The 27,253-nt window shown below is 39.8% G+C and overlaps 1 protein-coding gene across 1 annotated transcript; it reads right to left on the bottom strand.

Moving 5' to 3' along the window:
- pid1 (phosphotyrosine interaction domain containing 1) lies at positions 1–26,811 on the bottom strand. The gene is made up of 3 exons (XM_053623369.1): positions 26,216–26,811; positions 7,023–7,169; positions 1–1,082 (listed from the first exon to the last, which is right to left on the bottom strand). Exons 1-3 carry the CDS (start codon positions 26,426–26,428, stop codon positions 618–620), a joined length of 825 nt encoding a protein of 274 aa, XP_053479344.1. The 5' UTR covers positions 26,429–26,811; the 3' UTR covers positions 1–617.
- Positions 26,812–27,253: the final 442 nt, after the last annotated feature.

Genomic DNA, 27,253 nt, shown 5'->3' with positions numbered 1-27,253 from the left:
ATCAAGGCATTCAAGAACATTGTTCACAAATAATGTAAAACAATCTGACTTTTTAAAAAATAATTTAGGTACTATAACAAGTACCTAAAAATTAAGTACCTTAATTTATGTTCTATAACAAGGGTTGAAATATTGTACAGACGTTTTTCACTGTGATTTTCTAGAGCAAGGCTTGTAATAATTAAGAACAATGTTTCATCCAACACCACATTCCACCATGAGATGAGCAATGATCGATCATGCCCTAATCCAATATTCCAGAACCTCTATTACAATGTTCGCCAATAGTCTAAATGCAGTATTCTATAACAGTATTCTAGAACACACCTGGATCACAATATTGTAGAACAACCACAGCAACATTCTGAAACAATATACTACTGCAGCAGTTGAGAACAGCCCATTGTGATGTCCTAATACATGTTCTAGATCAATTTTTCATTGCAACATTCTAGAACAATAACAAGATTTGTGAGCAATATGGCTGCAGAAATGCATTTATTTATTAGCTGTAAGCTAAGAGAACATTTTGATTTTCTTTATTATCCCACCAAAGACTGAAACAGAGATGGGATCACACATTCCCCCTACAGGTCCCACCCCCTCAGCCCTCAGCCTCAGCCATCATCAGGATTTGCATTTGAGTCTTCAGGAATCTCGCGTCCTGATTGGTGGATGCGCCCGTCGGTCCTCATGGAGTGGAAGGTCTTGGTGAAGGCATCCATCATGGCATGAGCGAGCATCTTGGCAGTGCGCTTACTCTCACACTCCACGGCATGGCAGTCCATCTGGAACGTCAGGTCCTCATTGATCTGACGGTAGATGAACGCAAACACCTTCGGGCTCACCTCATGATCCGCCGTGCAGTATGCAATCCGTGCCACCTGGAATGTCTCCACTGAGTCTGGTGCCTCACTCTGCCCATCCAAGTGGTGCAGACGCACCTGGAAGGGCCGAATCTCCAGTAAGGCATCCATGGCGATTGACGAGCACTTTGTATCCCATAAAGCCACGACGGCAGACTCGGTGCAGCCTGAGAGGAACTTAGAGCCAGGGATTGTAACTTTCCCTAGATAGGTCACCTAAAAGAGACACACAGTGAGAGCTATACAGTAAGTACAGGTCACAGAAACGGATGTGTGTTTCTGGTAGACACGTAGACACACACACACACACACACACACACACACACACAGTGGAGCAAATGGTGTTGGTGTCACTTGCATTACCATTAGCATGTGTGTATGTGTGTACCATTTTCAGTTTGTTTAGTCTGCAATTACAAAGCTTAAATCTGAACTGGCTATGTCTCACTCCTCTTCTTCCATCTGTCTGTTTCTCTCGGGTTCTTGCACTTGCAATTACAGTATTTGTGAGTGTGGATATATTTCAAACTACTAAGCTACATAAACACCTAAAAACAAACATCTTAACATTATTACTACACCATCCACTGTAGACGTGTCCCAGATTGCACACTCTATTCACTATATACAGTGGGGGAAATAAGTATTGAACGTGTCAACATTTTTTTCAGTAAATATATTTCCAATGAGGTTATTCTTGAGTTATTTCTTGAGTTAATACTGATGTCTGGTGAAAATTTCATGTGAATAGCCTCATCGGAAATATATTTACTGAAAAAAATGTTGACGCGTCCAATACTTATTTCTCCCACTGTATCATGAGTGCACTATAGAACACATTGTAGATTGCGACAATGGGTCTCATTAACAAACCGGATAGGAACAGATTAATTCATAAAATGTTTGTAGGATCATTTACACCAGAAATTCAGTATTCTTGAAAATCCTGTCATTTCAGATAAAACATTTGTATCCTACTCATGCTCCTACCTGTGATTACATTTATGCATAAGAAAACAATCTAATGTAACCCTCCATTGATCAACTTCAATTCATATAAATCGTGATGAGTTACTGAACATTTAGTTACGGATTATACTGTCAAGTTTAAATAGCTTGTGTATTTAAGTCACACACACAAATTTAATGAAACCTTTGTGAAATCCAATCGTTTCATGTTAATTACATGAACTAAAGAATGAAAAAAAATTAAAAATTAAATAAAGCAAGCTAATATAAATCCATAAATTAAGACAAATATGACCAGTCATTCAATTAAGAATGCCACTGTATGAAAAGAGTATGGGATCAGGTAGTGTATAAGGGTATATCCATATGCAGTGTATAAGTCAGTTTCCTTTGCCGTGGCATATTCTTTTTAATGCTGTGTAACACTTTATTAGAGCCAGCACTAAGTGACCAATAAATGACCTGGTATGTCTTAAGCTCCAATGTGTTGTATACTCCCTAGTCCGCTTCCTGCAAACACATGCCCTTCTATTCTTCTAACATGGCATCATGGTGAGGACGAGGGATTTCAGGCTGAAAGTCACTGAGACACTTTGCTTTAATTAAAAAAAAGCAATTAATAACTTTTTTCTCCATTTTCATGTCAAACCATTGAATTTTCACCTCACTTAATTCACATCTTATTTAACTTTCCTGTTATTTGGCTCTAGATGTTGGCATTTCAGCTGTCTGATAATATTCCATAGAGTCATGACATGAGTGAAAATGTTATATATACTGATTTTGACTTTCTTGTCATTTGAGCTGTATGAGCTTTGCCTTTTATTGAGTTTTGTGGGATCACCAAATGCAAATCAGCTGTACCGTGGAAATGCCTGGCAATTTACGGGTGACTGGCATTCATCAACATATGCACATAAGTAGTAAATAAATCCGCTTTTCTGAAACTTTTGTAAATCCAGCAGAATTTATTTGTTTGGTTTGGCTTACACAAACATTTACACACAATGTAATGTTTTGTTCATATAAATTTAATGTTTGAATGTGTGGTTCATATAAATATTTGGTTGTCTGTCTGTCTGGTTGTCTGTCTATCTGTCTCTGTCACTCTCTCTGTCTCTGTCTCTCTCGGACTGTCTGTCTCTCTCTCTGTCTGTCTGTCTGTCTCTCTCTCTGTCTGTCTCTCTCTGCCTGTCTGCCTGTCTGTCTCTATCTCTCTGTTTGTCTGTCTCTCTCTCTCTCTCGCTCCTTCAGTAGACCTGCTGTGAGTTGCAAGAGGAAATGGAAGAAATATCTGATGTCTGAAGATGATTTGCTACAGAGAGTCAGATGAGTTTTCTCTTTCTGGAATGTTGGAACACAAGAGACAAGAATCCACGCACGCACGCACGCACTCTCTCTCTCTCTCTCTCTCTCTCTACTAATATTAAGTCCATTATTGTATACCTGAGTCACCCTGAGTGTATCTCCATCTGTGTATGTGTGTGTGAGAGAGAGAAAGAGAGAGAGAGAGAGAGAGTTTCTGACAGGCTGATTTGCAGTGTTGACATGGACAGTGTCTCTGCAGGAGACTAACACACTTTTCCAGATTTCCTTGTTTGAGACAGACAGAAAGAAAGACACAGGTTTCCTAAATGCGGTGAAACATAAAGACCATTTTCTCCTTATCTTTCACAAATGTAACTGTAGTTTGAGTATAATTTTCAGTTGGCATTTTGAAGGGTAACGTTAAGCCCTGTTCACACCGGGACATTTTTTCAGCCGTCTCTAAATCAAAGGCAGTAGATGGGTGTTCATACCCTCGTGTAAAAGGTGTGCCATCAAAGCGTCAAATTTTTTTAACGTCTCGGAGTTTGTTAAAAAGTTTTAAAAACTGTCCAACCAATGAGATTTGCGCTTTTGTTCACGTGCCCGGAGCCACCGAAATTTATCATAAACGCCACAGCGACTACAAAAATATTGATAACAACAAATCAAATAGGAAATCAAATAGGAACAGGAAAATCCATTTTCTGTTAGCCAGTTCGCAAAAAAACATGTGAACGGCTTTTTGCAAACACGTAAATACTGGCTCTCTTCTTCATCTCCGTGATAAACGGGTGTCAGAAACAGAAAGTTGTGCAGCGCCACCTTGTGTACCGGGGTATGTCTGCTTTTCAGTTAGCACCATCTACTGTCAGGGAGTGAATTTGCACTTTCATTTAGTGTGTCACTCGAGTTTAACGCATGGGTGTGAACACAAAATAACGGACCGTTTAATGTGCTGGAAAAAAACGTCCCTGTGTGAACAGGCCTTTAGACAGCTAACCAGCTTTGTTTTTTCGCAAGGGTTGGCTAGATAGTTTTTATAAATAGCTGTATGGAATTGTGGGCTGCATGGTGGCACATTGGGTAGCATTGCCATTGTCTTATAGCTCCAGGGTCCCAGTTCTGATCCTGAGCTTGGGTTACCGTCTGTGTGGAGTTTCCTCTAGTTTCCTCCCACCTCCCAAAAACATGCTAGTAGCAGGTGAAAGCAGCTTAAATACTGTCAATTCAAACTAGTATTTGCAGTTTTAAGATTACCATGAATCAAAACTAAGATTATTAAAGCTATTTATAGACATTTTTACTAATTTTAAGTTTAAACTTTTCTTATTCTGTTGGCAGGTAATTTTGCTTCTTTGGAGAAATGAATGCTTAAAAGTAGCAACATGATCACAAGACTATTTCAAGCTTGAAATTAGTAAAAATGTCTAGAACTAGGTTTAATTATCTTATATTACGTTTGTTGTAATCTAGGTTATTGTAATACATTTTAATATATTCAAGATATTTTCACTTGGTGTCATTCTTTGCAGTGGAGGTGGATTAGGTGAAAATTGAAATGAAACTGAAATCATTGGATGAAATTGCCCTTATGTCTTTGTGCATGGTGCCCTGCGAAGAATTGGCATCCCACAGAGGAAAAGTTCTTTGCTTAAAAGTTTCTCATTGATATCTCGGGAGATTTCAAACTGATTCTCATTTCATTTAGGTATCAATTTGTCACAATTGACTCCCCTAAAATTCACACATGCCACCAACATGCCTTACCACTGCACCACCTGGAAAATTATTAAATAATGTAAAATATACACCAATCAACCATAACATTAAAACCACTGACAGGTGAAATGAATATCATTGATTATCTCGTTACAGTGGCACCTGTCAAGAGTTGGGATATATTAGGCAGTGAACAGTCAGTTCTCGAAGTTGGTGTGTTGGAAGCAAGCAGGAAAAATGGGCAAGCATAAGCATATAAGCGACTTTGACAAGGGCCAAATTGTGATGGCTAGGTAACTGTGTCAGAGCATCTCCAAAACAGTAGGTCTTGTGGGGTGTTCCCAGTAGTATGCGGTGGTTAGTACATACAAATAAATGTTCCAAGGTAGGACAACCGGTGAACCGGTGAGAGGGTCATTTGCGCCCAAGGCTCACTGATGCATGTGGGGAGTGAAAGCTAGCCAGTCTGGTCCGATCCCACAGAAGAGCTACTGTAGCACAAATTGCTGAAAACGTTAATGCTGGCTATGACAGAAAGGTGTCAGAACACACAGTGCAACGCAGCTTGCTGTGTATGGGACTGCGTAGCTGCGGACCGGTCAGAGTGCCCGTGCTGACCCCTATCCACCACCAAAAGCACCTACAATGGGCACGTGAGCATCAGAACTGGACAACAGAGCAAAGGAAGAAAGTGGCCTGGTCTGATTAATCATATTTCCTTTTACAGCATGTGGATGTAAAGCCGGGTGCATGTGCGTCACTTATCTGGGCAAGAGATGGGACCAGGATGCACTATGGGAAGAAGGCAAGTTGGTGGAGGTAGTGTGATGCTCTGGGCAATGTTCTGCTGGAAAACCTTGGGTCCTGACATTCATGTGGATATTACTTTGACAAGTACTACCTACCTAAACATTGTTGCAGACCAAGTACACCCCTTCATGATAACGGTATTCCTTAATGGCAGTGTCCTCTTTCAGCAGGATAATGCACCCTGTCACACTGCAAAAAATTTTCAGGAATGGTTGGGACATGACAAAGAGTTCAAGGTGTTGACTTAGCCTCCAAATTCCCCAGATCTCAATCCGATCGAGCATCTGTGGGATGTGCTGGACAAACAAGTTTGATCCATGGAGGTCCCACCTCACAACTTACAGGGCTTAAAGGATCTGCTGCTAATGTCTTGGTGCCAGACACCACAAATTCAGAGGTCTTGTGGAGTCCATGCCTCACCATGTCAGAGCTGTTTTGCTGGCACAAGGGGAACCTACACAATATTAGGCAGGTGGTTTTAATGTTATGGCTGATCGGTGTATATTTGAATGAAATTTAATAAATCACTAACTTGGCAGATCTGAGAACAGTGTGTGACTTTGTTGAGATCTCTACAGAAACCCAAGGGAGTGATTATTTGGGGGGTTTTGTCTCAGATTTGGTTTTAATCTGATCTCATTGCTGTCTAGGAGAATCTATAGAGATAAAAAAGAGATATTTTTAAAGATTTTCTTTTCCAAGATAGGCTCTGGATCCTGACCAGAATAAGCGGTTAATGAAATGAGTGATTGTGTAAATGTACTTGTTTTACGATTTCGCTGATTCCGTATTAAACTTTCACTTAAAAAATGTTTTCTCTTCGTTTCCTCTCCTAAGCATACAGACTCAGACTTCCAAGCACTAGATGCTGTGAGTGATTAGCATGATAGCATACAGGCTAGGAGAGAAAACAACACAAGGCATTTTGCATAATGGCAAGATTCATAAGAAGAATTTTAAAGTCACCAATTTCTCCTAAATTCAAATAAAGCATATGAAAATGAACAGGCCACAGAATCAGTCCTACTTCATACATATTTGAGCTATTTTAACTAATGCTGCTAAATGCTAGGCTACTATGATGAAAATAAGAGCTAGTAGCCACACTGCGGTGATGTTCATGGGCCTTAGAAGCCACCTAGAAATAACATTTTGTGATTTTATCCACCAAACTGGTACAGTAATGATATATAATTATTTTCAGAGTTCCCTTTCACACTATTTTGCCATACCCCTAAACAATACACAATATCATCCCAGACACAACAATAATCTAGTGAGTACTTGTTAGTTTCTTCACCTTCTACATGGTGTGTTTATGTTTATGTGGTGTGTACGTGTCTGTCATACCTTATAGCCAGTGTGCGTGCGTGGTTTAATGGTGTGTGTTGTGGAGCAGAGCTCGATGGCCTCTGGTTCATGGAAGATGACACTCGGTAACGAGTCTTTGCGCAGTGTCAAAACATTCAGCTTTGACTTCAACATGTTCTGGAAATGCTGAGTAAGACAATGGAGAGAGACAAGGAGAGAGAGAGAGCATAATTAAGCATTGATTTTTTGTTTTTGTTTAACAACAGCAGTAGACAATAACTAACTAGTTTAAAACGTATAGGCTACAAAGAAAACAGGGCTTCTAAAGCTGCGTTCCCAATAACAATTTTATATGCTTCATAAATGCTTCTTGCAGTTTAATGGGATGCAATGATGGACAACACGATGGACAACATTTTAAACATTTTGTGTGTAAAAATTATGCCCCATCATCCATTCAGAAATCTCACCAGAGCTGAAACTGTGTGTAATGCAGTGGCTCTCTAACCTTTTGTAGCCAGGGACCCTTTTAACAGTAACATAAATTCCACAGACCCCATCAGTATGGATTTATTTCATGAACATTCTTCAAATAATATTTATATTGATAGAAGACCGGTCTGAGTTGACATTGGTGCTTGGACCCCAAAATATAATAACACTGATAATAACAAAATAATCTAAATTATGGACTGTCTGGGAAACCATAAACATTAGGAAATGCTAAAAAAAAAAACATATATCATGCTAAAATGCAGTGCTATAAATTATTTAACAATGCTAACAATGCTGTATACTGACTGCTCCCAGCTGTATGCTGATATTTTCATCTGCGTGACGAGTAAGGTTTTCCAAATTTAGTCCCTCCAGGATTTTGCAATCATAGAAATTATTTCAAAATTAACGCAAATCTTCCACAGATTTGGGCCAAGACATGTCATGTAACGTCATCACAACGCGCATTAGCCAAAGTCCTCTTCGATTCATGTGTGTCGAACACGAGTACAGCTAGCAGGTCTCATGTACCAAGAAATATTACTGTGGAAAAAATTGCAGTTTTGCCAATTCAAGCAGTTCTCTGCAAAAAAGCAGTAAATATCCACAAGTTGCATTGCAAATTTTTATTTATTATTTCTTTTTTTTCCTTTTTTTTGGGGGGGCGGGGGGGGGTGTTAGGGGGTGATGCAGCAAAATTTTTAACCGCAACAATCACAAAAAACTCTGCTAAATCCTGTACGGACTGCAAATTAAACTCTAAAATGAAGCATAAAATTGTTTTCATTAATAATGAAAAGTTAGCCAAGATCTTGGGATCTTGGCTAACTAAAACAGCACCACTGTCACTATACACAATCCTCCAAGGTCGGGTTCTGAACATGTTTTTAATACATAAGCAAAAAAAAAAAGGTAGCTATAAATATTTTTTATTTCTTGACAGTACTATGTATACCATCCAGGGTGTACTCCTGCCTCACACCCAGTGTTCCTGTAATAGTGCTCCAGATCCACTGCAACCCTGACCATGAAAAATAAGTTATTAAAGATGAATGAATGAATCAATGAATGGTCATTTTATGCATACGTTAAACAGCATGCTCTAGTTAATTCTCTTTGTAACACAATACAATTCATAATGAAATGCAAATATACTTTAAGCAGAGGTTTGCTGACACTGACGTGTGCTTTATCACCTCCTGTAGTACAGAGCACAGGAATATATAGTCTGCAATGTATTGCTGCAGATAGTGTTTAAAAAGCACAATGTTTTCTGGTTTTTTGACCACAGCTCTCCAAGGCTAAATATATATAAAAAATGGGAAATATAAAGTTTATTTTCATTTGAAATCAAATCAGTACTGCTGGTAGTTTGTTAGTGATACAGTACATACTGTATTCCATAACATTTCCTGTGTCATCGAGATGTCAAGTATCATGACGAGATTTTATTCATATCGCCCACCAGTATTCTGGTCTAAATGTAATTCTACCACTCTGGAGAACATTTATTGGAACTGTGCATATTTACATATAAAGGAAAATGATTGTATTTTTTGTTAGAATTGATTTTATTATATTTATAGTTTATACTTGATTATATTTGCCATGTAAGTGATTTTTGTCTGTTTAACTAGATAAATACATATGCAGTTTTGTGTAAATCATGTTTTTAGCTTTTTTTTTTCTTGTAGTTTTCTCTAAACTTCACTAAACTAGTGTAATATCCGTGTACCCCTAATAGGCAGAAGAAGAATAGCACAGGAATATAAGCACACTGTGAGGGACTACAACACAACACAACATTTAAACTAATCAGGAGTGATAATCAGAAGGCGTGGTCAGTGGGTGAAGCCAGCGCAACCAGGAATGTGTTTCAAGGTTATGTGTGTATTTACACATTCACCAATTTGGCCTTAGCAAACAGAGAGTTTATCTGACAGTGTTTAATTATTTACTATTATACAATGTTTACCGATTTAGCCATTTTGTACCCCAAATGGGTTAATTTGTTTATATGGTTGATTTTTATTGTTTCTTTGGATCAGCAATGTTAAACACAAAACAGCCATCCAAGTAAAGCAGAAAATGAAAGAGAGAGACAGCAAAAGAGAGAGATGAGGAGAAAAAGTCGGAAAGAAAAAGAGAAAGTCATTGTAAAAAAAAATAAAATAAAATGCTTTGTTTGACAGTTTCCTTCTGGAAAGTAAATTCCCAGAATTTACACACATTCAGTGATCCAGATTGTGTAAGTGGTGTTTTGCAAGTGTGGCTGCGTGTTTGAACTGTGTGTGTGCACATGTGTGTGCGTGTGTGCATGTGTGAGAGACATGTGTGTATCAGCAATGAAACTCAAATGAAAGTGTTGAATTTTCATCAGTAAACTCAATCAAATGGATGAAATGTTATTGTCCAGCTCTAATTTCACCTTTTATATCAGGGATCATTTCATACAAGAGTATCCAAGAAAAAGACCTAATACACTCAGGCCCGACACACTCAGGTTGAATTTATTTTCACACAAACAAACAAAAAGGTTGGGTTTTTTTTCTCTAAGCTGATGACAATGTATCACCCGCATACGATTAACATGTCTTGTATTATAACCTAAAGATACAGACATACAGTATTGGAACAGCGAGGGCAATTCAGTTATTTTTGCTATAGAGTGATGACATTTGGGTTTGAGATCAAAAGATGAATATGATGAATATTTTAAACTTTTTTATGTTGCTTTTCCAGGCTTTTACTGCAGCTTCTTTCAGTTGTTGTTGGCGCTTCTCCTTTCAGTCTCCTCTTCAGGAGGTGAAATGCTGCTCAACTGGGTTAAGGTCTGGTGAATGACATGGCCAGTCTAAAACCTTCCACTTTTTCCCCCTGATGAAGTCCTTTGCTGTGTTGGCAGTGTGATTTGGATCATTGTCCTGCTGCATGATAAAGTTCCTTCCAATTATACTGAATGCATTTCTCTGTAAATTGGAAGACAGAGTGTTTCTGTAAACCTCTGAATTCATTCTGCTGCCACCATCATGAGTTACATCATCAATAAAGATTAGTGAGCCTTTTCCAGAAGCTGCCATGCAAGCCCAAGCCATGAGCAGATCCTTTCTTTCTCCACACTTTGGCATTTCTATCACATTGGTAGAGGTTAATCTTGTTCCAGAACTTTTGTGGCTCATTTCTGAATTTCTATGCGAATTCCAATTTGCCTTTCCAAATCTTACTGCTGATCAATGGTATGCATCTTGTGGTATGGCCTCTATATTTCTGCTCTCAAACTCTTCTTCAAATGATGGATTTTGATGCCTTCACCCCTGCCCTGTGGAGGTTGTTGGTGATGTCACTTACTGTTGTTTTGGGGTTTTTCATCAACTACTGTTGTTTTCCTTGGCTGTCTTGTTTGATGTCTGGTTGTTAGTACACCAGTGATTTCCTTCTTTTTCAGGACATTCCAAATTGCTGTACTAGCTATGCACAATGTTCGTGCAGTGGCTCTGATAGATTTTCCCTCTTTTCTCAGCTTCAAAATGGCTTGCTTTTCTCCCATAGACAGCTCTCTGGTCTTCATGTTGGTTTATCCTTTTTAACAAAAAATGCAGCCTTCACAGGTGAAACCTAAGGCTCAGACTAAGAGGAGACATTCAAGGCTATTCATTCTTTAAACAATCAATTTAACAGGGCACAGCTGGGCAGCAAGAAACACCTAGAAAAAAACTTGTGACAACAAGATGGGCTAATTCTACAGCTTCACAGTGACACCTTACAGCTTCACGGTGAACCATGCTAACACACCCCTCTCCTCTACATAGAGTGGGAAACTGCTGTAATAGCTAGAGTAGCAGTTAATATACACATTGCTAATGCTGTCTAAGTCACAGCACCTGATGAAGAACAAAAAGTGCATTAAATGGTAATCACCCTGCATCATTATTCTTACTGCCGTCAGCCAATCAGAACACATCACACTCAAGTTATATTAATGCAGAGCAAAAGAAGAAGAGGATGCTAGAAAACAGGAACAGAAAGAAGAAAGGAGGACAGAAAAGGGGGGAAAAACAACAGGAAACACATTCAAGCTAAATCAGCAATTTCAGAGAGAGCGAGAGAGAGAGAGAGAGAGAGAGGTGATGAGAGTTACACAGTGGTGTGTGTGTCTCAGTAGGAGAGCAGTTCTGTGGAATTCTATTAATAATATTTTGACTAAGTTTCATTTTTATTCCAGAATAAATGTGTGTGTGTGTGTGTGAGAGAGAGAGAGAGAGAGAGAGAGAGAGAGAGAGAGATTGTGATGGGTTTAACAGGTCACAGAGGGAGAAACAGAGAAACTTTTACCATGTGTGTGTTAATTCCTTATACCTGGATAAGTAGAATCTAAATTAGATCAAAACAAATCTAAATCAATTCACCTGATAGTCTACTATAGAGCCATGCTGAAATCTAACTGTTACAACAGACATAAACTACGGTTTAGGATTGCACTGTATTAAACAGCACTCATTCGCCGCAAAAAGTAGATAAGACGTACCTTTATTGATCCCCAACAGGGGAAATTCAAATTAACACAGCAGAACAAGTAGGATGAGTAACATCAAAGAAAGGAAGAAAGAAAGAAAATAATTTCCATAAATAATTATACAATAGAAATAATAGAAACAATCAAACAGATCTGTGTGTATGTACATATGCTAGAGTTCTATTTGTGAATGAATGAATGAATGAATGAATGAATGCCTTTATTGTCACTATACACATGTACAATGAAATTAAGAGCCACTCCTTTTTTTTTCCGTGCCAACATGTACATAAAATAAATACTAAATACTATAGACACTATACAAATACTATAGACGCTATATACCTATACTGTGAAATCAGTACATGTGTGTGTTTAAAATGGTTATGTACATGTGCAATATCCTCAGTATTTATATACATATGCAAGATCTGTGAAATTGCAATTAACTGTTGAGTGTGTGTTTCCGTGAGACTCAGTCAGTGGAGTAGGAGGTACTGGGTATTTTTGCATTGTAGAGTTTAATGGCTAATGGCACGAATGAGCCCCCCAGACGATTTGAGGCACGTGGCTGGATGAATCTGTGGCTGAATGTGCTTCTGAGCCTCCGCAGCTCAGCGTAGAGGATGAGAAGGATTGTCCATGATAGCTTTCAGCTTCCCTCTCATCCTCTTCTAAGTCACTTCCTCCACCCTATCCAATTCCATCACTACCACAGCGCTGGCCTTCCTCACCAACTTGTTCAGTTTGTTGGCACACCTGTCCCAATGCCACCTCCCCAGCACACCACAGCAAAGAAGATAACACTGGCCACCACAGACTGGTAAAACATCCGTAGCAGCCTAGTGCACACATTAAAGGACCTGAGCCTCCTCAGAAAGAACATCCTGCTCTGTCCTTTCTTATAGAGGGTGACACCCCTTATGGCGACAGGGGTGGGGGACTGCTTGCTGTGCCGGAAGTCCGCTACCAGCTCCTTGGTTTTCCCGATGTTGAGCTGGAGGTGGTTGTTGCACCATCTCATAAAACGTTTGATAAGGTCTCTGTACTCCTCCTCCTTATTATCTGTGATACAGCCAACAATAGAGGAGTCATACAAAAACTTCTGTAAGTGGCATGTTCCTGAATTGAAGCAGAAGTCAGAGGTGTAGAGGGTGAACAAGATTGGAGACAGTACAGTTCCCTGGGGTGCGCTAGTGTTGCGTCTGGCAAGCAGCTTTGCAGCATGACATACTGCGGCCGGTCAGTGAGGTAGTATGTAATCCAGGCCGCAAGGTCCTGGTCCACCTGCATCACAGAAAGCTTCTCAGCCATCCGGAGTGGCTGAACCATGTTAAAGCACTAGAGAAATAAAAGAACATGATCCTCACAGTGCACTGTGGCCTCAAAAGGTGTGTGTAAGCTCTGTGAAGCAGGTAGAGGATGGCATCCTGAACACCAATATCAGCCTGGTATGCAAACTGCAGCAGATCTAGGCAGTTATGTACCTTGGGTCTGAGGCGCTGCAGAACCGGCCTCTCAAGGGTCTTCATTACACATGACCTTAAGGTGTAATGAACTTGTTGAGAGCACAAAGTAACAAGAATGAAAGATTTTTGAGATCAGGGACTAGGGATGTTCTTTACCTCCAATATTCTCATACATTATATGGGCTAAGATTTGTACACACCTGACCATCACTCTCCCATATGTGCTTGTTGAACATCTCATTACAGATGTAGTCCTCCTTTTGCTGTTATAATAACCTCCACACTTCTTGGAAGGCTGTCCACTAGATTTTGGAGTTTGGCTGTGGGGATTTGTGCTCATTCAGCCACAAGAGCATTAGTGAGGTCATGCACTGAAATCAGATGAAGAGACCTAGGGTTCTGTCGGCATTCCAGTTCATCCCAAAGGTGTTCACTGGGGTTGAGGTCAGGACCCTCTGCAGGACACTCAAGTTCTTCCACTCCAACTTTGGCAAACCATGTCTTCATGCAGCTCACTTTGTGCACAGGGACATTGTAAGCACAAATCAAACCCGCTTACTACCACTTGCATCTCATAATAAGCATTGTGAAATCTGAAATTTGCAGAGACAGCAGATTTTCCCCTGAAAATACGTGATCATAACCAACAGATCACGAAACCAGAAAAAAGGGAAGGGGAAGAGTGAAGTGAAACAGTTTAGCATTAAAAGAGCATGCATGAAATTCATGTAATGAAAGACCTTGTCAACATACTCTCTAAAGTAACTGTTTACTTTAACATGTTTTCTTTAAAGCAGGGGTTCCCAGTGACTTTTCATCATGGGCCACATTCAATTAACAACTTTGCCAAAGGCAAAAATTGCATCATCCATCCATCCATTTTCTGCACTGCTTATCCTACACAGGGAAGACTGGCGCCTATCCCAGGGGACTTGGGGCACAATGCGGGGACACCCTGAATGGGGTGCCAACCCATCGCAGGGCACAATCACCTAAGTTACTACTACTACTACTACTACGAATAATAATAATAATAATAATAATAATATTACAAACTACTATACAAACTACCTGTAGCTATTTGATTTTCCTCACCATTCAATGAGAGCAGTGACAGCAGTGGGTTGTAGTGATCTAAAGACACTGATACGGGTATGCACTGGAGAGTCTGTTCCTGTCCTGGCTTTTTATAACGTTCATTGAAGAAAATGCAGATATACAGATATACAGTCATGTGAAAAAATATTTGATCCTCTTTGAAACAGTGCCTATTTTTAAAGGTGATACACTCTGTGAAATGACAGATAAAATTGACATTTTGTAGTAATTTTCACAATTTAAATGAACAAAAAAACATCAGTCACAGATCAGGGAAAAGTAAGTGCATCCCTACATTTATCCATCCATCCATCCATCTTCTATACCGCTTATCCTTCTCAGGGTCACAGGGAAACCTGGAGCATGTCTTTGGACTGGGGGAGGAAACCGGAGTACCCGGAGGAAACCCCCGCAGCACGGGGAGAACATGCAAACTCCGCACACACAGGGCCATGGTGGGAATCGAACCCCCGACCCTGGAGGTGTGAGGTGATTAGAACCTGCTTAGGGAGTGCAGGTGGAACCTGTCTTATTTATACCCCTCTAATATCTAGTGTCTGGAGTTCCCGTTGCTATTGAGGTGTGTGGTGTCATCATGCCAAGATCTACAGAGATCTGTAAGACCTTCAGAAAAAGGTTGTGGATGCCTATGAGTCTGTCGAGCGATTTAATAAAGATCCCCAAATTATTTGAAATACATCAAATAAGGAAAATCTGTAAGGAAAATCATCGACAAAAGGGGGAAATTTCTAATGACTACTACTTTGTCCAGGATTGGCTGTTCCAGCAAATTCAGCCCAAGAGCAGACTGTCTGCTGCAAAAAGAAGTATCAGAGAACTCCAAAATTTCATCACAGGATCTGCTAGTAAGTTTTGCAACTGTTGGTGTCAAAGTGCACGCGTCTACAATCAGAGAGAGATTGCATAAATTTGACCTGCATGGGAGGCATACCAGGAAAAAGCCTTTGCAAACACTACAATTTGCCAATGAGCATATAGGCAAACACCAGGCCTTTTGGCCTTCTGGACAGACAAATCAAAGATATAGTTGTTTGGTCACAGTAACAGCAAACATTTTTGGCGCAGACCAAAGACAGCTTTTCAAGAGAAGCACCTCATACCAACTGTGAAGCACGGTGGTGGAAATGTTATGGTTTGGGGTTGCTTCACTGCCTTAGGGACTGGACAGCTTACATTCACTAATTTAACTATGAATTCTGCATCATATCAAAGAGTGCTTGAAGATAATGTGAGGCCATCTCTCCAAAAGTTGAAGTTGAACCAAAAGTCGACCTTTCAACAGGATATCGATCCTAAGCGCACTAGCAAATCCACCAAAGAATGGCTCAAAAAGAAGAAATGGAGGGTTATGGAATGGCCAAGCTCTGATTTCAATCCCATTGAAATGTTGTGGCGGGATTTGAAATGGCCAGTACATGCAAGAAAACCCTCAAACATTTTGCAACTGAAAGAATATTGCATGGAGGAGTGGTCAAAAATTCCAGCAAGCCTGGTGGACAATTATGCAAAACACCTACAAGAAGTTATTTCTGCTAAAGGGGGCAATACTAGCTTCTGAGGCCAAGGGTGTACTTACTTTTTCCACAGAAGTATATCACATCTATTAATATTTCTGTTGAATAAATGATTGAAAAAGCTAATTTTCCTTGTGGATTTGTTCAGGTATATCAGCTTCATTAATAGGCACTGTTTCAAATATTATGTTTGCTTGTCCAAATATGTCAAAAAAGGCAACAATTTCCATGGGGTGTACTTATTTTTTCACATGACTGTAGGTGAAGGGAAATATTGTGAGTACTTTCACTTTCTCTCTTCTTAGGAATCGTAACCCAAAGATTCTCTAGTCACAAATCCTAACATCCACTATTCAATGCCAACCAGATGAGAATGATTGCCCTTTGTGAGTCTGGTTCCTCTCAAGGTTTCTTCCTCATGTCGTCTCAGCTAGTTTTTCCTTGCCTCTGGCCTCTGGCTTGCTCAACAGACAGAAAATTGATTTGAATTGAATTGAAGCATGATGTTCTGTGACATTTCCTTCAGCAGAGCTCTGAAGATGCAATGCTGCAGACTGGAACTTTCACAAATGAAGATTACAAGTATCATCAACTGTATATATGTGGTTCTTCATTTTCCTACACCGTTTGGAACAATGATTTGTAAATGATGCAGTGAGTTGTTGTTAGCACTGGGGTAATAACAGTTAGCCTGTTTACCAGACCCTTGGGTTGTCCAACCATAGACTTTGCCCATGTCGATGCCATTTTTTTTTTTCAACAACCTCGTGCTGTCGTGTCAGAATATCTGAACTGAATGTCTGAAAATGAACTTTCTTTACATTAGATAATAAGAGTAGACAGTCAGTCCATCAAAACTTCTACTCTTTTCACTGTAGTACTCTTCAGTAATGGTACTTACAGTTTGAGAACATAGTAAACAAACTGGCTTAAGAAGAAAGTATGCTTCACTTTTTATGCGTACGCTAGGAACAGCGTACAGTACGTGTGACGCAGATTTCATCATCAGCAGAGTACGCGTGTACTCTACACTCGCCACCCAATATTTTTAACAGGTCGCACATGGGCATTTAATTCTTTTGAACTATTTAGTTGTTACACAAGGTGGCAACAGTGACCCAGGGCCAGTGATTCTCAACGTAGTTCAAGAAAAAACGGACTAAATGGAATTGACGGAAATGAGTGCAGGTTAGAAAGTACCCGCATTTGTATAATTCTAGCCTTGAAGAGTATAAGGATTTATATATGGGTGGTAATCGTGGCGAGAGATTGCCCAAGCATTGCTTTTCGTGTTTTTGTGGTTCTTCTTCGTTGTCATCCTACATAACAACAGACCTGCTTTACTGCTCTGTACTGACTCTTGTAGGCCAGGAGGGGTAGTGCAAGTTGTCGTATGCGCATGCATCGACCGCCTGTGTACGATTACAGTACATGTCGAATGGAGTATACTTTGAAAGGCTATTCATACGACTGTACGCATACGCTAGCGTATGCATGAAAAAATGAAGTATACCAGAGCCTTTAGCATTGGTATCCTCTGCGAAATTAAACAATATTTGTTTCAGCTCTGATTTTGATTTTTTTTGTTGTTGTTGTTGGGGGGGAAGGGGGTGGGGGTTGTGTGTTTTTTTAGGTAGCCAGTACCGTACATGCATGGCCTGTTTATTGGAGAACCCTGCTCCAAAGCCTTGAAGCCCTAAATCCTTAAAGCACTACAGCCTTCAGGCTCAATAGCCTTAAAGCCTTAAAGCTTAAGTACTACAGCTTTAAGGTTCTAAAACCTTAAAACCCTAGGGTACTTCATGTTCTATATTCCTACAAACTTAAAGCTTTTAAAATACAGCCTTTAAGCCCTCAGGCACTACAGCCATAAAGCACAAATCTTAAAGCCTGAGTGACCTATAGTCAATAGACCTCAATAGCCCTATAGCACTAAAGCAATATTATCTATTGTATAAGACTTTGGAGAACAAAAGTGCACAAACTTTATTATACTAATGGTCAAAAGAACTTAAAGCCCTGTATTCATAAGCGACAATATTCTACAGTCCTAGAGCAATACAGCTACATGACCCTGATGCCCTAAAGCTAACAGTCCTAAATGCCTACAGCTCTAAAGCCACAGATGAAAGCTCTACTGTCCTAAAATCTTAAAGCATTACAGAATTACAGTCATAAACCGTTAAAATGTAAAGCTCCTAAAGCCTTATTATCCAGAGACTTAAAACTATACAGGCTCAAAATGGTGCCTAAAAATATCACACACCTACACAACCTTCTTCTCGTGGCAAGTACATCATATTACGTTCTACTGTGCATGTTAAATATTTTGCTGTATCATGTATTGTATAGTGTGACAGCAAATACACAGAAACTGGGATGCAGGAGGAGCAAAAACAGCAGCCATCCTTCCCATCTGACTCATAACTTACTCACATGCGCACAGACACACACAAATACAGTTCAATCCAGTGGTTGCTGTAGCAACAACATCATAAATGAGTCACTGTGGTAATAGAAGGAAGACTCACAAAGAATAAATGAGACATGCTATAATATACACCATCATCACGGACAGCTTATAATACAACAACTGTAAGAGAAAGCACAGAGCAAGAGAGAACATTGCCGAAAACACTGCCGTTCATCACCGCCATGGCAACAGGCTGTGGCAAGGCAGCAGTGGTTGTCAAGGTAACCCTTTAAAGGACAAAAAAGCAAGTGTGCATTCAGAGAAAAAAAATTGTGTATGAGAAAAAAAATCAGTATGTGTGCCAGTGATAGAGCTGCTGTCCTAGTTTGTTACCATCTCCTTACACAATCCCTATCTACTTACAGTATATGCACTTTACACTCCAAACCCATGTAGGAGCATATGTAGAGACTTGTTTTCAAATGTTCTTAATTAGTACTTTTACTCAATATTCAATTTCATTTAATTTATTCAGCCTTAACATTAAAACCACCTGCCTAATATTGTGTAGGTCCCCTTTGTGCAACCAAAATAGCTCTGTCGAGGCATGGACTCCACAACACCTCTGAAGGTGTGCTGTGGTATTTGGCACCAAGACGTTAGCAGCAGATCCTTTAAGTCCTGTAAGCGAGGTGGGGCCTCCATGGATCGGACTTGTTTGTCCATTGCATCCCACGACTTGGTCAGATTGAGATCTGGGGAATTTGGAGTCCAAGTCCACTGGAACACTGTTGGTAGGTACAAACCACTGCATACCGGGAACACCCTACAAGACTTGCTGTTTTGGAGATGCTCTGACTCAGTCGTCTAGCCGTCACAATTTGGCCCTTGTCAAAGTCGCTCAGATCCTTACGCTTGCCCATTTTTCCTGCTTCCAACACATCAACTTCGAGAACTGACTGTTCACTTGCTGCATAATATATCCCACCCCTTGACAGATGCCATTGTAATGAGATGATCAATGTTATTCACCACCTGTCAGTGGTTTTAATGTTATGGCTGACCGGTGTATATTATTCAACACTGTGTAAATCTTTGGTGAACTCAATGGCTGCTGTATTAAAGTGATGCATTTACTTGACAGTGCAAAATGAAACGCTGTGAAATGCCTTAATACCAACCATAATATGAAATACTATGATCATCTGGCCATATCACCAGCTCTAACTCGTCCTGTGCATAGCCAATAAAATAATATGGGTCATATACACAAAAGCATCTCCTACTCTGTCACTCATTCACTCCTCACACATGCACACACACACATAAACCACACTAGTTGACCAATAAAATTCCTCAAACACTCACTAAACCTCCACCAGCCCACACCCTTCACCCACCCCCAAAAAAACACATTTCACTGAAACACACGTGCTATTTTGTCCAACCAGAGCAAACAGGAAATGCCAGGCCATACTAAGACAAATGTTTAAAAAATGTAATACTAGATTCCAAGTGACAGACTGAAGAGCAAAAAGACAGATGTGATTGTTGGGAACGGTCTCCCAAAGTATTGCAATAACAAAAAAAATAAAAGAAGTAAAAAGTTTTTGTTTAAAATAATAAGTATCATAATAACAGTATAACTAAATAACAAAGTTATTTTCTATTCCTGATGTGGCGACTTCAACAATAAACTCTCTAACGCTTTCGATCTTTGAAGTCGAGAAAGGAATGGTAGAGGTGGTAATGAAAAACAACCAATGGAAGATTACAGATTACAGATGACAATCAATGTGCATTACATTTCAATTTCAAAAGAGTGCCAATCAAAAGGGTGTAGTTCAATTTAGTGTGTGTTTAAGCTCAGCTGCTGATTGCTCAGCTGCTGTAACACTTATAACATTATCAGCTGAAATTTCACCAAAATGCTGTTGGGTTCAGTGGGAAGGTTCTGATATTTAAAATATACACACTTTTGAAAAAACTTAAACATAAAAAGGAAGTACGACGTCTGTTATGTGCTTTAGTCTGGCCTCATCACAGAATCAGGGAAAAATAACCACCACCAGTGTGTGGAATTAGCAGTAGTTATACTACATCTAATTACACACACACACACACACACACACACACACAAACACCTGTTTACATGAGAAATTTCACACTTTAAGTAACATTTATGTGGTAATTTGAACCACTCAGCTTGGACACACATTCCTTTGCATACCAACCATAAAACAGTAAAATGTGTTTCAGCTCACAGCCAAAGAAATCTCTCTCTCTCTCTCTCTCTGTCTGTCCACATACACACAGAGATATAAATTTGTTTTGTCTACACACTAAGATAATTTAACTCATAATGTGTAATAACAATGATTATTACAGCACATGATGTTACATTTACATTCCACAAGAACATTGTGCTCTCTCTCTCTCTCTCTCACACACACACACACACACACACACACACCTGTAAGGTGAATTAACCTCATGGTTGCGGTGTGTAAACTATTTAATTCCACCATTCTTTGCCACACAACTGAGAATAATGATGGATTACTTAGTATGTGATTTGGACCTGTTGTGGCTTTGCAGAGTCTGTGTGTATGTGTGTGAGTTGGGGGGTGATTGTGAAAGTTCACTCTGAACATCTGGAGTGCATTAAAGGAGCAGCACATGGAAATACCACTCATTCACCACCATTTCACTCATAAAGGGACAAAGTAACACGAAAACCCATTCTCTACCAGGCCACTATACAACTCGCATGTGACCAAATCACCAAACTTTTTCATCGCAATTTCCCAGATTTCATGTCAGTCTCCTATCGCAAACAAAACTGCAATCGGGAATGGTTGATACATTTGAATTCAATTAAAAACGTAATATCACAATCACAAATATAATCAGAAACAATAGCAATGATCATTTGTGGGATGATTGTGCAACCAGTCAGCTACAATTGATTTTAAGAATAAAGTGGATTCCCTGGTGATTTTGTGGCACTGTGGACTGACTGATGTCTTCAGAGACAGTGTACTTAGCATATTTTATTTAGTAATGCTAGACCAAACAGGCCAAACAAACTAATTTTGAATTTCTTATGACTGCTATGATTCTCTATGCCAGCTAAATTATTGTTACACTGTACAAATCACGATGTAAAAATAGAAGATTTGGCAAAACCCTCACTAAGGAATGAACGAAGTGTTGTGTAAAACGGAAACACACACACACACTCACAGCCTGTAAACAGATGTGGGGTAGATCAGGAGATTCCAACTCTTGATGTTCAGCACCATGTGGTGAACTTCCTGCTCTAACACCCACTAATACACAACCAATAATACACTAATACTAAAATAATAACAGTAATCCACTTAATACTAAATCTCATAATGAACAGAGATAAACCAGGTTTGCGGTAGAGCTTGACCGTATTTTAGACTGTGTCCCAAAAATTGGTGTTTGATAAAAGAGTTTTTATTAGAAGTCTTATTGAGAAATGTTAAAAGAAAATGCGGTTTAGGACAATGTACTGTACATCCATAATGAGTTGCCATTTTGCCAGGTATCAGGTACACCTAGCATATGAGTCACTTTAGTGACCCATATGAGAAAATAGTGGCTTTCCACTAGATTTTGGACTGTCGCTGTGGGGATTTGTGCTCATTCAGCCAAAAGAGCATTAGTGAGGTCAGGCACTGGAGTTGAGTGAGGAGGCCTAGGATGCAGTCGGCGTTCCTGTTCATCCCACAGGTGTTCAGTGGGGTTGAGGTCAGGGCTCTGTAAAGGCCACTCAGGTTCTTCCACTACATCCTTGGCAAACCATGTCTTCATGGAGCTCGCTTTGTGTACAGGGGCATTGTCATGCTGGGATATGTTTGGGCCTCTTAGTTCCAGTGAAGAAAAATTGTAATGCTACAGCATACAAAGACATGTGTGCTATACAAGTGTGTGCTTCCAGCTTTATGGCAACAGTTTTGGGGTAGACCTGCATATGTGTTTGATAGTCAGGTGTCCACAAACCTTTGGCCATATGTAAAGTATCTATGTACAACTTTTGGCTGTATGGTGTATGTACGGTTTGTTAGCCTCCCTCTACCACAATAGAACTACCACAGTGTGTCTCATAGAGCAAGAGCAAGTCTAGGTGGTGTCTGAGTAAAATAGAAAAACTTTACACCAAAGGACACCAAAGTGTCTCCAGTAAAACCTCTGTTGTCATTACCAAGCTCCATTAACTGCTTACTGACCCTTTCAAACCAGGTCTGATTCCTACTATAAGTGATACATGCAGTTATATAGCCAGCAGCAGACAAAGTATTGATACTGTGAAAAACTGTCATAACATTTGTCTGAGATGTATTAGGTACGATCAGTATTTTTATAGCAATTACAAAATATATATTAAATTTTTTTTTAATAAATTGTTTTTAACAATTCTCATTTTTAGAACTTTTCTAGACTTCAGATGAAAAATTACTTTTTTTTCATGCAATACCATTTTACTGCCAGCTTGGTAGCAAGCCTACAGTATATAAAATGATACATATCACATATTGTAGAAATTACTTCAAGTATCATGATCAAAATGTTTTTCATACAGTACTGCCATAATAAACCTACATTATAATTCCAAAACACCACTAGGAAATAAAACACTAACTAATTGATATTAGTCTTTTGTAACTATTAATTTCATATAATAAGTAGTTAGTGGTAACTAGTATTTGTAAGAGGATGTGTTAGCTAGCTTGTTTACAGCGATCTATAAAAATAGTAGCCTAATAGTCAGTCATGTCGTTCACTAACTTACATGAAACGCTTCTTCATTTGGTTAAACAGTGAAATGTATTAACACTGTGACTGTACCAAATTAAATATGTCCTGATTTTCAAACCTTTTGTGACATTATTTATTCATCATTTTGTACCATCGTTTATTAAATGTTCTGTGCTGATACAGCAAATCTGTATACTCTGTGCTATGTTCTTATGTTAGCTAGCTAGCTGTAGTGCATGGGCAACTGTATTTACTGTATGCATCTGTACTTGGGTTGGATGATATGACAATTTATATCACATCTATTTATACCACATTTATTAATGTGCTTGTTCCGATATGCTACCGTTTCTATAGTAACAATTCATTCACAAGGACTTTGACAGACTCTTCACATAATCTAAGCTTAATAATAAACATATTTTTAAAATGTAGACATTCAAAAACATTAACTATAAACTGTTACATGTAGTATGTTGTGACATTCATGACTATGTTTTTTTTATGTAATCACTGGCAAATTGCTGTGATTTAAGATGAATAAAAAAAGACTTCACACCTCCTCCCCTGCTAAAAAAGTAATACAATTCATCACAGACATTATATACAGTATCTCACAAAAGTGAGTACACCCCTCACATTTTTGTAAATATTTGATTATATCTTTTCATGTGACAACACTGAAGAAATGACACTTTGTTACAATGTAAAGTAGTGAGTGTACAGCTTGTATAACAGATTTGCTGTCCCCTCAAAATAACAACACACAACCATTAATGTCTAAACCGTTGGCAACAAAAGTGAGTACACCCCTAAGTGAAAATGTCCAAATTGGGCCCAATTGGCCATTTTCCCTCCCCGGTGTCATGTGACTTATTAGTGTTATAAGGTCTCAGTGTGAATGGGGAGCAGGTGTGTTAAATTTGGTGTCGTCGCTCTCACACCCCCTCATACTGGTCACTGGAAGTTCAATATGGCACCTCATGGCAAAGAACTCTCTGAGGATCTGAAAAAAAGAATTGTTACTCTACATAAAGATGGCCTAGGCTATAAGAAGATTGCCAGGACCCTGACACTGAGCTGCAGCACGGTGGCCAAGACCATACAGTGGTTTAACAGGACAGGTTCCACTCAGAACAGGCCTCTCCATGGTCGACCAAAGAAGTTGAGTACACATGCTCAGCGTCATATCCACAGGTTGTCTTTGGGAAACAGACGTATGAGTGCTGCCAGCATTGCTGCAGAGGTTGAAGGGGTGGGGGGTCAGCCTGTCAGTGCTCAGACCATATGCCGCACACTGCATCAAATTGGTCTGCATGGCTGTGGTCCCAGAAGGAAGCCTCTTCTAAAGATGATGCACAAGAAAGCCCGCAAACAGTTTGCTGAAGACAAGCAGACTAAGGCCATAGATTACTGGAACCATGTCCTGTGGTCTGATGAGACCAAGATAAACTTATTTGGGTCAGATGGTGTCAAGCGTGTGTGGTGGCAACCAGGTGAGGAGTACAAAGACAAGTGTGTCTTGCCTACGGTCAAGCATGGTGGTGTGAGTGTCATGGTCTGGGGCTGCATGAGTGCTGCCAGCACTGGGGAGCTACAGTTCATTGAGGGAACCATGAATGCCAACATGTACTGTGACATACTGAAGCAGAGCATGATCCCCTCCCTTCGGAGACTGGACCACAGGGCAGTATTACAGCATGATAACAACCCCAAACACACCTCCAAGACGACCACTGCCTTACTAAAAAAGCTGAGGGTGAAGGTGATGGACTGGCCAAGCATGTCTCCAGACCTAAACCCTATTGAGCATCTGTGGGGCATCCTCAAACGGAAGGTGGAGGAGCACAAGGTCTCTAACATCCACCAGCTCTGTGATGTCATCATGGAGGAGTGGAAGAGGACTCCAGTGGCAACCTGTGAAGCTCTGGTGAACTCCATGCCCAAGAGGGTTAAGGCAGTGCTGGAAAATAATGGTGGCCACACAAAATATTGACACTTTGGGCCCAATTTGGACATTTTCACTTAGGGGTGTACTCCCTTTTGTTGACAGCAGTTTAGACATTAATGGCTGTGTGTTGAGTTATTTTGAGGGACAAATTTACACTGTTACACAAGCTGTACACTCACTACTTTACATTGTAGCAAACTGTCATTTCTTCAGTGTTGTCACATGAAAAGATATAATCAAATATTTACAAAAATGTGAGGGGTGTACTCATATATATACACATATATATATATATATATATATATATATATATATATATATACATATATATATAGAGAGAGAGAGAGAGAGTGTTGTGAAAAGGTCTTAAGGTCTTATCATGGTGCACTCTTACTCTTTACTCAGTCTGTATTGTTTCTTATGGTCTATATGTTACAATTTATTTTCATTTAAATAATTAAGTTCTGTTCACTCTCCTGATCTTGTTAGCTAAATCTTGTAGCTAGCAGGGTAACATTTATTACTGTATAGTATGCTGTTAAAAGCAACAGGTGGTATTAACAGGCCTAATGCATTAATGACAACTTAAGTGATCAAATCTCCTGTATATGAAACTTTCCTTTTCAAAAATGTAATGTAACATGAATACTTTGTCATTCTTGCATGCAGAATAGTATGATTCTGGTGGGAGGGAGGAAGAAGGGAGGGAGGGATGTAGCTGTAGGACCCCCTGCTCCGCTTCACTAGGAGCCCCAAATGGAGAAAGTCGGTGTGATTGTGCAGGGAGACTAAGCGCCAGCTGGGTTTAAGGCCAAAATGAGCAGATCTGATTGAACGTTACTTCAACAGATCGTACAAATGTTCCTCCTGCCTCACCAGAATCTGCTGCACAGCTGGAGCAGTGAGTGCACATCGCCTGACTGGAATGTGGAGGAGCGGAAATATGAAAAATAAACGCGGATCCGCTTACCTGCAGTCTCTCAGTCGCAGGCTGCCACATCGTAGCGGATTCACGGTACCGACCGGGTTCCTTCAGCTCACATCTGCCTGCACAGGCGCTCTTCTTTCCCCTCTTCCTCTGTGCTGTTTCTCCTTTTTTTTTCTTTCCAGCAAAATATGCCGAGAAAATACACGCAGTGAATTCCAACGGTACGGGAGGAAGAAGCTCCGCCTGCGAAAACATACGGCTCTTCCTCCCTCCTCCTCCTCCTCCTCCTCTTTCTCCTTCTCCTTTTGCTTTTTACTTGGTGCGCTCACACTGTCCAGCAGAGGGTGCGCTTTGTTTACGGAGAGGGTGGATTCAAAAAGACGAGTGGCAGACCTCTCTGACTTTTATAGGAAAATTAACTTTTTGGGTTCACTGATTTCCCTAAAGAAGATTCTTTTATTTAATTCGTTTATTCATATGTTTGGCCAACTATCACAGTCAGAAATGCATAAAGTTTACTAATAAGTTTTTGGTTTTGTTGACTGACGTAAGGCTGTACAGCATGGACAGTATTAGAGACTCTTTGAAGAAGAAAGCTATAAAGTTTATTGTATGATCATTTATATACCCAGTTGTTCGAGGTACGGCTTAGCGGTTAGCACGTTCACCTCGCACCTCCACGGTTAAGGGGTTTGAATCCCACCTGTGCCCTGTGTGCATGGAGCTTGCATGTTCTCCCTGTGCTTCAGTGGTTTCCTCCACAAGTCCAAAGACATGCACTGCAGACTGATTGGCATCTCTAAATTGACTGTAATGTCTGTACTGCCCTTGTTCCGCAAGTTCCTCCAGGCTCCCCACGACCCTGAGTAGGATAAGTGGTACAGAAAATGGATGGATGGATGGATACCCTGTTGTATCCTTATTTTGTTCTCTATAATATTACCTTTCCCATGCATATTTTGTTTATTTTATTTCTTTTTCTTTACTATTTTATAAGTGGTTTATACATACTTAAATGTATAATGTTTAATATTTGCAATTGAATGAAAGTGTGTAACGTATGTGTTTCTTGACAAAAAA

The sequence above is a fragment of the Ictalurus furcatus genome, chromosome 4, assembly GCF_023375685.1.
Source record: "Ictalurus furcatus strain D&B chromosome 4, Billie_1.0, whole genome shotgun sequence".
NCBI classification, from domain to species: Eukaryota; Metazoa; Chordata; class Actinopteri; order Siluriformes; family Ictaluridae; genus Ictalurus; species Ictalurus furcatus.
The sequence above is the reverse complement of the archived record's forward strand: the minus strand, read 5'-3'. Positions and strand labels throughout refer to the sequence as shown.